Source organism: Elephas maximus, chromosome 7, assembly GCF_024166365.1.
Source record: "Elephas maximus indicus isolate mEleMax1 chromosome 7, mEleMax1 primary haplotype, whole genome shotgun sequence".
NCBI classification, from domain to species: Eukaryota; Metazoa; Chordata; class Mammalia; order Proboscidea; family Elephantidae; genus Elephas; species Elephas maximus.
Genome location: NC_064825.1, coordinates 10,690,074 through 10,702,109, shown reverse-complemented (window position 1 = coordinate 10,702,109; position 12,036 = coordinate 10,690,074). Strand labels below are relative to the sequence as shown.

Here is a 12,036-nt window from a genome sequence, read left to right as displayed (position 1 = left end):
GGACCAAAATGAGGAAATGATGAAGTAAAAGAGTTGAACAGAAGATTTCAAAGGGTGACTTGAGAAGACTGTTATAATGACATGTGCAAAGACCTGGAATTGGAAAACCAAAAGGGAAGAACACGCTCTGCGTTTCTCAAGCTGAAAGAGCTGAAGAAAAAATTCAAGACTCGAGTTGCAGTATTGAAGGATTTATTAAATGACTCAGAAGAAATCAAAAGAAGATGGAAGGAATACACTAAGTCACTATACCAAAGATAGTTGGTCGACGTTCAGCCATTTCAGGAGGTACCGTATGAGCGGAAACCAATGATATTGAAGGAAGAAGTCCAAGGTGCACTGAAGGCATTGGTGAAAAACAAAGCTCCAGGAATTGACAGGCTACCAACTGAGATGTTTCAACAAATGGATGCAGCATGTAAAGTGCTTGTCTATGCCAAGAAATTTGGAAGACAGCTACCTGGCCAACTGACTGGAAGAAATCTGTATTTATGCCTATTCTCAAGAAAGGTGATGCCGTCAAATGCAGAAATTATCAAACAATATCATTAATATCACACACAAGTAAAATTTTGCTAAAGATCATTCAAAAGCATCTTCAGCAGTATACGAACAGGGAACTACCAGAAATTCAATCCAAACTTAGAAGACGATGCAGAACTAGGAATATCATTGCCGGTGTCAGATGGATCCTGGCTGAAAGGAGAGAATACAGAAAGATGTTTACCTGTGTTTTATTGACTATGCAAAGGCTTTCAACTGGGTGGGTCATAACAAATTATACATAACGTTGCAAAGAATGAGAATTCCAGAACACTTAAATGTGCTCATGAGGAAGCTGTACATAGATCAAGAGGCAGTCCTTCAAACAGAGCAAAGGGATACTGCATAGTTTAGAGTCAGGAGAGGTGTGTGTCCGGGTTGTATCCTTTCACCATATCTATTCAATCTGTATGCTGAGCAAATAATCCGAGAAGCTGGACTATATGGGGAAGAGCTCGGCATCAGGATTGGAGGAAGACTCATTAACAACCTGCATTATGCAGATGAAACAACCTTGCTTGCTGAAAGTGAAGAGGACTTGAAGCACTTACTGATGAAGATCAAAGACCAGATCCTTCAGTATGGATTACATCTCAAAGTAAAGAAAACAAAAATCCTCACAAGTGGACCCAATAAGCAACATCATGATAAATGGAGAAAAGATTGAAGCTGTCATGGATTTCATCTTACTTGGATTCACGGTCAACACCCATGGAAGCCGCAGTCAAGAATAAAAAGAAATGTTTCATTGGAAAATACACTGCAAAGAGGTCACCTTGAAGCCTAAGGTGCATCTGACCAAAGTCATGGTGTCTTCAGTTGCCTCCTGTAGCACATAAAAGCTGAACGATGAATGAAGAAGACTGAAGGAAGAATTGACACCTTTGAATTGTGGTATTGGAGAAGAGTATTAGATATACCGCAGACTGCCAAAAGAATGAACAAATCTGTCTTGGAGGAGGTACAACCAGAATGCTCCTTAGAAGAAAGGATGGCAAGACTACGTCTTACGTACTATGGACATGTTGTCAGGTGGGATCAGTCCCTGGAGAGGAACATCATCCTTGGTAAAGTGGAGGGTCAGTGAAAAAGAGGAAGACACTCAATGAGATGGATTGACACAGTGACTCCAACCATGGGCTTGAGCATAACAATGATTGTGAGGATGGCACAGGACCGGGCAGTGTTTCGTTCTGTTGTACATAGGGTTGCTGTGAGTTGGAACTGACTCAATGGCATATAACAACAACAGTTGTTACTAGACTGCCTATGGGCGGGAATTCTCTGCTTTAAAGTAATGTGCAACACATGGTGCCTTGTATTAATCCCTTGGTCTCAGTGTAACCATAGAGCAGGAAGGGGTTACCACTCACAAATCGCTCACAAAAGGTCACTGTATTAGACAATAAATATCTTCGTTTTTAAATGAGGAAATAGATCCAGAAGATCAAGTGAGTCACATAAAGAATCGTGACTACTTAATGGTCATAGCAGAGTCTTGTGAATATCATCTCATATTTATTCTCACCAACCTCATATTTATTCTGACCATCCTAATATATAGCACACAGCACCCCATTTCCTACCATACTCTCATTCCCCTCACCCTACCTTATTTTTCTTCATAGATGGTACTTGCTGTGTGACTTTGCATTTCTCCCACACCAGTGTAAGCTATTTGAGCTAAGGTATTTTGTTGACTTAGTTCTCTGTCGTATCCCTAGCCACTAGAACAGTGCCTAACATATAATAGACCCTCAGAAAATGTTTGTTGAGTGAGTGTATGAATTATAGTCTTAGGCTAGGTTCTCCAGAGAAGCAAAACCAGTAAAGCATGTGTGTGTGTATATCTGTATCTATCTATCTATCTATCTGTCTATCTATCTGTCCGTCTATCTGTCTATCTGTCTATCTGTCTGTCTATCTATCTATCTGTCTATCTGTCTCTCATCTCTGTGTCTGTCTGTCTGTCTGTCTGTCTGTCTATCTATCTATCTATCTATCTATCTAATCTATCTATCTATACCAATAACTAAACCCATTGTCATCAAGTCAACCCCAAGTCATAGTGACCCTATAGGACAAAGTAAACTGCCCTATAGCGTTTCCAAGGAGCAGCTGGTGGATTCGAACTGCCAACCTTTGGTTAGCAGCCAGATGCTAAACCATTGTGTCACCACGACTCCATAAATAAATGTATATATAGAGAGAAATTTTTATCACAGAAATGGCTCATGTGATTGTAGAGGCTGGAACGTCCCAAATCTGTGGGTCAGGATAGAACCTTCTTCTGATTCACGTAGCTGCAGAGGCTGGCAAACCCAAGATCGGCAGGTCAGACAGCAGGGCTCTTGCTCACAGGCTGGGAAGATCGATGAATCCCAAGGTTGGCAGGCAAGATGGCAGGTAAGCTGCTAGCTGAAGTCCCAAGAACCAAAGGTCAGACGAACAGGAGCCAGCTGCAGGATCCAGAGCAAGCAAAATCCTATGAGTCTTGCCAGAAAGTCCACTTATGTATTCAATGTAGACCACATCTTCAAGAAAACTCTCTTTCAACTGATGGCTACTTGCAGCAGATCCCATCATGGAGGTGATCGTATTATGTCCGATCTCACCATGGAAGTGATCACATCATCATACTACTGCCAAACTACATCGTAACTGCCAAACCACTGAGTATCATGGGCCAGCCAAGTTACCACATGACCTTAGTTATCGCAGTCACCGTCTAATATCCTAATAAGTACCAGCTTTTCATACCGGCTATAAGGCATCGCATCTGGCATTTCATCATTGACTAATATAAATGCTGCCTGAGCAGTCCTTACCCAGTGATGTGTTTCTTCTTAATTTTGAAGTAAATAAAGTTTTGATGTTATTTGGTACATAGAGGCTTTGCTGTAGACACCCAGATTTTCACTAATAATATGGAATAAAATGGTGTGTAAGTCAGATGAAAAGGAACAATTCAAAGTTGTTGGAAGTTGCAGAGGAAGGCCTTGAAATTGATAGTCTTTATGAAATTACTAAAAAGAGGTCAGCACCTGAGAAGTAGGCTGAACTGGAACCTAGTTATAGTATATCAGATGCTTACTGTAAAAGATTAGTGCTTTTAGCATAATGAGATTCCTTAGTGAGCTACTATGTTTAACTGCACAGATTATACCAATTAGCTCCAAGCTGAGTGTAAATGCTGAACTATAAAGTGCTTCAGTGTATACTTATTGTAGATGGAAGCTGTGCATGGCTATGAGCCATACTGAAACTTCTAGTCTAAAACTGAAAGAAATACTGTTATTGGTTCAGCTCACAGAGGTGTAAACTTTCTTCATTTTGTGATAGAAATAGGGGCCAGGAGTCAGAGCAGTAGATGGACCTATGGTATTCTTACTGTAACAGCTGGTGCTGCTCGCTGCTTCTTTAGTCCCAGTTACAGCTGCTTATGTGGTAGTATTTGTTACCCTAATGGATTGCCAAAAGTTGGGACTGTACAGGCGTCTTATCTTGAAGAATGGCCATGGTGGCCACAAGAGTGAGAGGAGGGAGAAACGCCAGTGATGTCTATGTCTACAAATTTTCAGTTGTCTGCAAGTTAATTAGTAGTCATTCAGATTATACCAATTAGCTATTTAAATCCTTCTGGCAGCTAATTATCAGATAAAGTAAGAGAATTTTTTTTTCTTTTCTAAATTGTCTAAAGTTTTACTTTGTTAAACCTGGAGGAGGGCTGTAAGATCACTGAGGGAAACAAACCTCTTTATTTTTCAGTTGAAGACATAGGTGCCCAGAGAGAGTAAGTCATTTATTTAGGATTATGTAGTAGCCTAGTAAAAAAGCTGGGACATTAAGCCAGGCCCCTTGACTCCCACATCTGTTCTTTTTTTTCTGTGTCAGCTTGTTCCTAACCATAAACTGTATGTGTAAAATACAGTGGTTTTGAGCAGGCCTGTGAAACGCAAGCTGATTTCCTCTCCTTTATGCTTAGCTTTATCAGTCCTTATATGTAGTACTAGCCCATATATGCCTCATTAATTCATAGTCAATTCAGGGGACCCATTACGTGCCAGGCACTGTGTTGAGTTCTGGGAATACATGCACAAGACAGATGACTGCCCTCAAGGTAATTCTAGTGAGAGAGTAACAGGAAATGAAAACAACAAAGTAGGATGAGACAAGGGCTGTTGGTACACACGGCTGTCATGGCAGCCTGGAGTAGTTGTGTTCTAGTCAGCCTGGCTGGTGCTGCTGTGGAGATAATTTTGGCTGAGTTTTGTCAAGTATATAATACTAACTTTATAGTTTGAGATGTTGAAGAATTTCTGTTCTGCAGTTTTCTTCTCCTCCAAATTATAGCATGATATTTTCCTTTAATTCTCTTCTCTTTGGATTACGGCAGCAGTACTTTATCCTGACTGGAACAATCTTTGCTGTGGCTTGCTCGCTTTAATCATACTTTTTAAAATAAAGTTTGTAGAAAGCTTAAGACAAAGAAGTTTTAAGGCAGAAAGTGGGTATGTGAACCATTTCAGAATCATTATACCAAGCGAAGAACTCTGTGGTGCTGTTTCCCTGTCTCCTACCTCATACTTAACCTTTTTTCTGCTTACAGTTGGTTCAGCAGTGGCCACCGGTGCAGAAATCCATTGCAGAGAACACTGAGGGAGAGGATGATGCTGGTGGTATCAACTTAGATACAGCAAAGGAAAGGCTTCAGGAAGAGGATAAATTCGACAAAGAAGAATATAGGAAGAAAATTAAGGCCAAACATCGGGTGAGCTTTTCGTCTTGAATTAATACTCAGTGAAATTTAACATGCCCCTAAATATGCCTAAACATTCTCTCTCTCGCTCTCTCTCACACACACACACACACACACACACACACAAATTGTAAAGTATTTCAGGTGTTTTTGATAATATAACATTTAGGTAAAGTTTTATATTTCCCCTGGCAAAGAGGTTCCAAAAGAACAATATTTGCAGTAAATATTAGAACTTTTATATTTTAGTACTTTCTTATCCTGGATATTTTATAGTGTTTTTATTTATTTATTTTGTAACTAGAATTTAGGATCATTGTCAAGTTTTATAAAAATAAAAACCTTATTGGAATTTATTGAACCTTTCTCATCTAGTTTTTTAATGTAGTATATAGGAAAATTTGGGTTTTTATTTTATAGGTATTATAATAAATATATTTTAAATTGTTATGGCTAGTTTTATCATTCCTTATTTTTGAGGTATAATTGTTCATTTGTGCATATTTATTTTATATTGAGACGTTTCTTGCATCCTTTATTCATTTAACAAATATTTATCTTGTTTGTATAAGGCACTTATTACATTTCTTCATATAGTAATTCATTCTGTTAGGTATTTGAAATCTTAACCTATCTAAAAGTAAATTATTACTTTTCAAGTATTTATTTCAATTTTTCTTCAATTCTGCCCTCACTAACCAGAACTTCCTAACCAATAATGTCATAGTAGTGACAAGAGAAGATATGGTAGCATATCCTGTTTGTTTTTAATTAAAAAAAAGTCTAAAAATATACATTATATTTTCATGTCTTTTTAAAAACATGGCAGGCATAATATAACCTTTTGCACTACCTAGGTTTACTTAATCTTCTGTTATTTGAGGACATCAAAATAGATTATTATCTAAAGATTTCTAACTATTTATTTAATTCGAGTATGTTTCTTCTCAGTATTAAATGTAGATAACATGGGGCCCCAGCAGGAGTCCTTGAAACTTGTTTTCTTGGAAGCGTTCCTGGTTTTAGCTTGCTCTTTGCTCATCCTCTTAGATGTAGAGTGAAGGGGACAAACTATTTGATCTCCTTAGTTACAGAAGATGAAGGAGGCCCTTTCAAGGAGGTGGTAGAGAGGAGATGAATTTCATTTCATACACCTTTATTAGAGCCTAAATTCATCAAGCCACCCAACCCTCACACCTACAGTCCAACAGACTGTGAAATTTCTTCATCTCTGTTTTTGATTAGTGGCATTCTTTTCTCTGGTACCTGGTGCTTGATATACCACCCGTATTGTTTTTATGGATTTTGTAGCTTTATTATTTTTCTGATTATGTTAGTGTGAGCTCAGGGAAGGAAAGATATAAAAATTGATTCCTGCATTTGATACTTTTGCTAATCATATTATTTTCATTGTTTTATCTGACATTTTTCCTTTTTTTTTTCCTATATCTACTTTGTCATTTTACCTACTCCCTTCTGTCTTCCTTCTGCTGTCATGTTTCTGAGAATGTCATCTCAATCCACATTTGGTCCGAGGTGACTCAAGTAATGTTAGTCTCTCTCGCTCTCTTCTTTTTTTAATTAAAGGTTTTATTTTGAGATAATTAAAGTTTCACATGCAGTTGTAAGATATAATGCAGACAGATCCTACGTTCTCCAGTTCTACACTTTTTCTCATTTCAAGAATATTACGTAAACTGGAATCATACAGTATGTAGCATTTTGGGATTCGCTTTTTTTACTAAGCATAATCTCCTGTAGATTTGTCCAGGTCGTTAAGTGTATCAGTAGTTCATTCCTTTTTAATACTGGGTAGTATTCCATGGTGTGGATGTACCACGGTTAGTTGAATCATTCACCTACTGAAGGACATAGGGTTGTTTCCAGTTTGAGGCTATTATGAATAAAGTTGTTATGAACATTGGTATATGGGTTTTTTTATGTGACCATAAGTTTCTCTGGGATAAATGCCCAAGAGTTGGGTTGTATGGTAACTGAATGCTTAATATTAGATGAAACTGCCAAACTGTTTTCCAGAAAAAGACTGTACGTTTTTTCATTCCCACAAGCAATGTGTGAGTGATGCAGTTTTTTTTGCTTGCTCATCAGCATTTGGTCTTTTGCTTTTTTTTAGCTATTCTGATAGGTGTGTAGTGATATTTCACTGTGGTTTTTATTTGTATTTCCCAATGGTAAATGGTGTTTTCATTTGCTTTTGTTCCATCTGTTTTTCCTCTTCAATGAAATGTCTCTTCATGTCTTTTTGCCCGTGCCCTCATTGGATTTTTGCTTTTTTGCTGCTGAGTTCCATCTGTTTTCTAGATTCTAGTCCCTTGATGGAGCCCTTGTGGCACAGTTGATGAGGCTTGGTGGCTAACCAAAAGGTTGGAAGTTCGAATCCACCCCATGGGGCAATTCTACTCTGTACTGTAGGATCACTATGAGTCGGAATTGACTCAGCGGCAACGGGTTTGGTTTTTGTTTTTTTGTTGTTGGATATATGGTTTGCAAATCATTTCTCCAAGTCTGTAGCTTGTCTTTTCCTCCTCTTAACAGGGTCTTTTGTAGAGCAAAATTTTGAAGAAGCTGAACTTATTAACTTTTCATTTCATACATTTGCTTTTGGTGTTAAGTCTAAGAACACTTTGCCTACCCCTGGGTCCCAAAGATTTTCTCGTATGTTTTTTTCCCGCAAGGTTTTACATTTACATTTGAGTCAGTGATCAATATTTAGTTAATTTCTGAATAAGGCGTGAGACTTAGGTCGAGGTTCATTTTTTTGCCTGTGGAAAATGTGTCAGTGGTCCCTGAGACCATCTATAGGTTTGGTGATTGGCTAGGAACACTCAGAGAACTCAGCACATACTGTGCTCACAGCTATGATTTAATACACAGAAAGGATACAGAGGAAAAAGGTACATGGAGCCAAATCTGGAGGAAACTACTCATGAGCTTGTAAGAGTCCTCACCCAGTGAAATCACATAGGACAGGCTTAATTCATCCAGCAATGAATTGTGTCAACCAACAGGTGTGAAATGCTTTCTACCAGGGCAATTCATTAGAGACTCAGTGCCCAAAGTTGTTATTGGAGGCTGCTAATGTATATACCCCTTGCCTATGTACCAAAATTCTAGACTTCCAGAAGGAAAGCAAGCATTCAACATAAGCCATATTCTTTTGTTTTTACAAACATTTTAAGTACAGGGAACAACACTGAGGTCATTTAGGGCAAGTTTTATGTTATTCTGGGGAACTGTTTGCTGATCAAATTCCTAAGCACTAGCCAAAAGCCATCCTGGCAAGCAGGCCTTTCTAAGGGCAGCTAGCAGTCTCAGGCCTGCTGTGTTAACTCTTTTCTAAACAGAGCATGAATTGCTCTAGCACTATTTGTTGAAAAGGTTATCTTTCCTCCATTGAATTGCTTTTGTGCTTGTGTCAAAATTCACTTGTGCACATTTGTATGGGTCTATTTCTGGATTCCCTATTTTGTTTCATTGCAGTGTATGTCTATCTCTCCACCAGTCCTCATTGCCTTGATAACTGTAGCTGTATAATAAACCTTGAAATGGGGTAGGCTTACTCCTTTCATGTTATTCTTTTTATTCAAAAATTGTTTTAGCTATTCAGGTTTTTTGCATTTCCATATAAATTTTAGAATAATGTAGCCTGTAGCAACAAACAATTTTCTTAGAATTTTGATAGGAATTGTGTTAAACTTCTTTATTTGTGGAGAATTGATATTCTTATTATGTTGAATCTTCTAACCCATGAACAGTATTCTTATGGTTGTTGACTCCTCTTTGGCCTGGTAATTATTTAATGAACTAGTAAACTGTTGTTTTTTTTATTTATTATTAAGAGCAGCATTTCTCTTTTCATTTTTTTAAGAAAAGTAGATACTACATGTAGCTTACAGAAATATGGAGAACTAATGAACCTGAAATATGTTGGTTCCAGTTCCTGAGAGTTTACGTTACTGAGAGGATTAAACATTTCCTGAATTTCTATTTTTAATACAGTACTTTAAAATGAAATCTGGTATTGTTGATTTGTTGTTCAAATCTTTAATATTATTAAGAATGCCAACAGCTTGTCACATTTCAGTTTATAGTCTTCTTTAGAGTATTTAGCTGGGGGAAGATTGAGCAGAATATAAGAATGTTTTACCCTGTATTATTTCTAAGTAGTAGTCAACAGTAAAAAGAAATGAGAATTGACATAAAGGCTTTTCCTCCTTGCCCTCCCTTCTCTTCCCTTCCAGTCCCTTCATCTGTAGATGTTATTACTATATCCAGGTTGTGAAATACTGGCTTCTGAAGCCCTTAGAAAGTTAATTTCAAATTGGTTAAATGTACATTTATTACATACTGTTTGTGTCCTAGGCTATGAAGATAGAATATTTAGTATATATGGTTCCCTCTATGCTCAGGAAGATTATAATTAAAGTATTTGTATGCAACTGGAACTTATTTCTCTCCCTTTCTTATTATTTTCTCCTCTTACACAAAAGGTAGCATATGGCATATAGATCATGCTACGCTTTTTCTTTTTTCACTTATTTTTGAGCTTTTAAATAATTTCTTTTCTTTGCACAATGTTTAAAGTTAGCATACATTTTAAAACCAACCCTGTGATTGTTTCAACAGCAAGGTTGAACAGAGCAGTTTTGAGCTGACATAGTTGTGAGAAACCAAATGAACTTCACATACTACTGGTTCTGAAGTCAGAAGATTTTTTAAAAACAAGTCAAAATTTGTTATTTTATATAAAATAGATAAATTCTTCTTAAGGCAGACCATGACATACCTTCCAACTAAGCCAAAAGCCAGTGCTGTCGAGTCAATTCCGACTCATAGCGACCCTATAGGACAGAGTAGAACTGCCCCATAGAGTTTCCAAGGAACGCCTGGTGGATTTGAACTGCCAACTCTTTGGTTCGCAGCCCTAGCACTTAACCACTACACCACCAGGGTTTAGAAGGTTGAAAGTATTATGTAGCCTGATAAAAGCAAAAGGAAATAACTAGAAAATAGATTAGGTAACCCTAAGAGTCTTCTGTGTATTGAAGTTTAATGTAAATGCTACCCAAGTCTCACATGATTGGTTTCTTGGTACTTTGATCAGTGAGATAGTTATTTATTATTTGTGTGTCCATGTGTGTTAGAGAAAATTATACATTTTGTGAGCACTTTGAAATTAGTGTGCTTATATAATAGCATATATAAAATACCATCCCAGAACCCACCCAGTGCCATCGAATTGATTCCGACTCATAGCAACCCTATAGGATGGAGTAAAAAATACCATACATAAAATACCGTCCAGGTGCTCAAATCAGTTATGTACCAAACTCAATGTACTGGACTTTTGCACAGATGACACAGATGGAATATTTTTAAATAGCAAGTTTTAAATTTTGGCGTAGCGATACAGTAGTGTTTGGTAGAAAGAGTACCAGGTTGTAAGGTGGAATACCTGCATTTGAACTTTGAGTATGGCATTACCTACCCCAAACTGAAGAACTAGTCACCAATTTAGAGTGCACTTTCCTCATCTGAAAAACGAGGGAGGAGGAATGGGAGTTTAATACCAGATAATCAGAAAGATCCTTTTGGCTCTGTGGATCTAGGTATGACATGGGAATAAAATCATCCTTTGCTGTTTCAAAAATGGAATTTTGAGTTTTAATTTTTCCACTGTTTGAAAAGTAGAATTTTCAGTTTTAATTTTCCCCCTTGACCAGTCAGGTTCCTTGCTTTGCTTGGCTTTCCAATGGCTACTAAAATTTTACTTTAAAAACTAAAACAAACAAACAACAACAACAAAAAACCCAAACCCATTACTGTCAAGGTGATTCCAACTCATAGTGACCCATTAAGACAGAGTAGACCGGCCCCGTAGGGCTTCCAAGGAGCAGCTGGTGGATTCAAACTGCTGACCTTTTGGTTAGCAGCCTAGCTCTTAACTACTATGGTACCAGGGTGCTAAATATATTATTAATACTTAAGATGTTATGTTTATTAGTCAGTTGCTCTACCTGAATGCAATATTGTTTTTGAAATCATGTTTTTTTCCTCATTAAGTACATTTTTATGCCAGTGGCAATTCTTAGTTCTTCTAGCACATTTTCCTGGGGTAAATGTTTCCCTTTGAGGTTGCTGCTCATAATTCCGTTACTTCTATAAAAGCGTACTGAGAAGAATTCTTTGTCCCCAGAGAGCATTTAAAATACTAACTTTAGCTTCTAAGAATAGGCTTTACTTCATGAATACTGAAAAAGGCGAAGAGACATTTGACACAGAATTATGAATAAGGAATGTCCCTGAAATAATTTTGCATCTCAAAAGAAAACCCCATAAAACCTATCACCTAAATCTGTATTGGATAAATACATTATACTTTTTAAAAATGTATGTTGATTTTAGAAGCTTTCATACAGCTTTGGAATTTTTTTTCCCAGCGTGGTCAAAATATTTCATCATTATATTTTTGGTTTTAAAAGGGTCGTGTATTTGATATATAAGTGAGTTTAGTCTTAATGATTAAATTCTGTTTTTAATAATTGCTCTTTCTAAAGTAGTTGTTTACCCCTGCTTTATAAAATTAAAAGCTTTGTACTACTGAGATTTAGATACGTACTCAGTCTTTGTAATGTGGGATTTAGGTATTCATTTAGTCCCACCTGTTTTTCCCGCACAGTGTTCCAGTCATCCTTGGCACATTTTTTTTTTTT

The 12,036-nt window shown here is 37.2% G+C and overlaps 1 protein-coding gene across 2 annotated transcripts in view; it reads left to right on the top strand.

Annotated features, from left to right (window-relative positions):
• Positions 1 to 12,036, top strand: part of DDX10 (DEAD-box helicase 10) — a 714,899-nt gene that overhangs the window by 227,278 nt on the left and 475,585 nt on the right. For both annotated transcript variants that reach the window (XR_007518135.1, XM_049889361.1), the window contains exon 15: positions 5,153 to 5,314. Coding sequence is in view for 1 of the 2 variants with exons in the window: in XM_049889361.1 (XP_049745318.1) it covers positions 5,153 to 5,314 (162 nt within the window). In the remaining variant the exon portion in view is untranslated. The remainder of the gene's footprint in view (positions 1 to 5,152; positions 5,315 to 12,036) is intronic.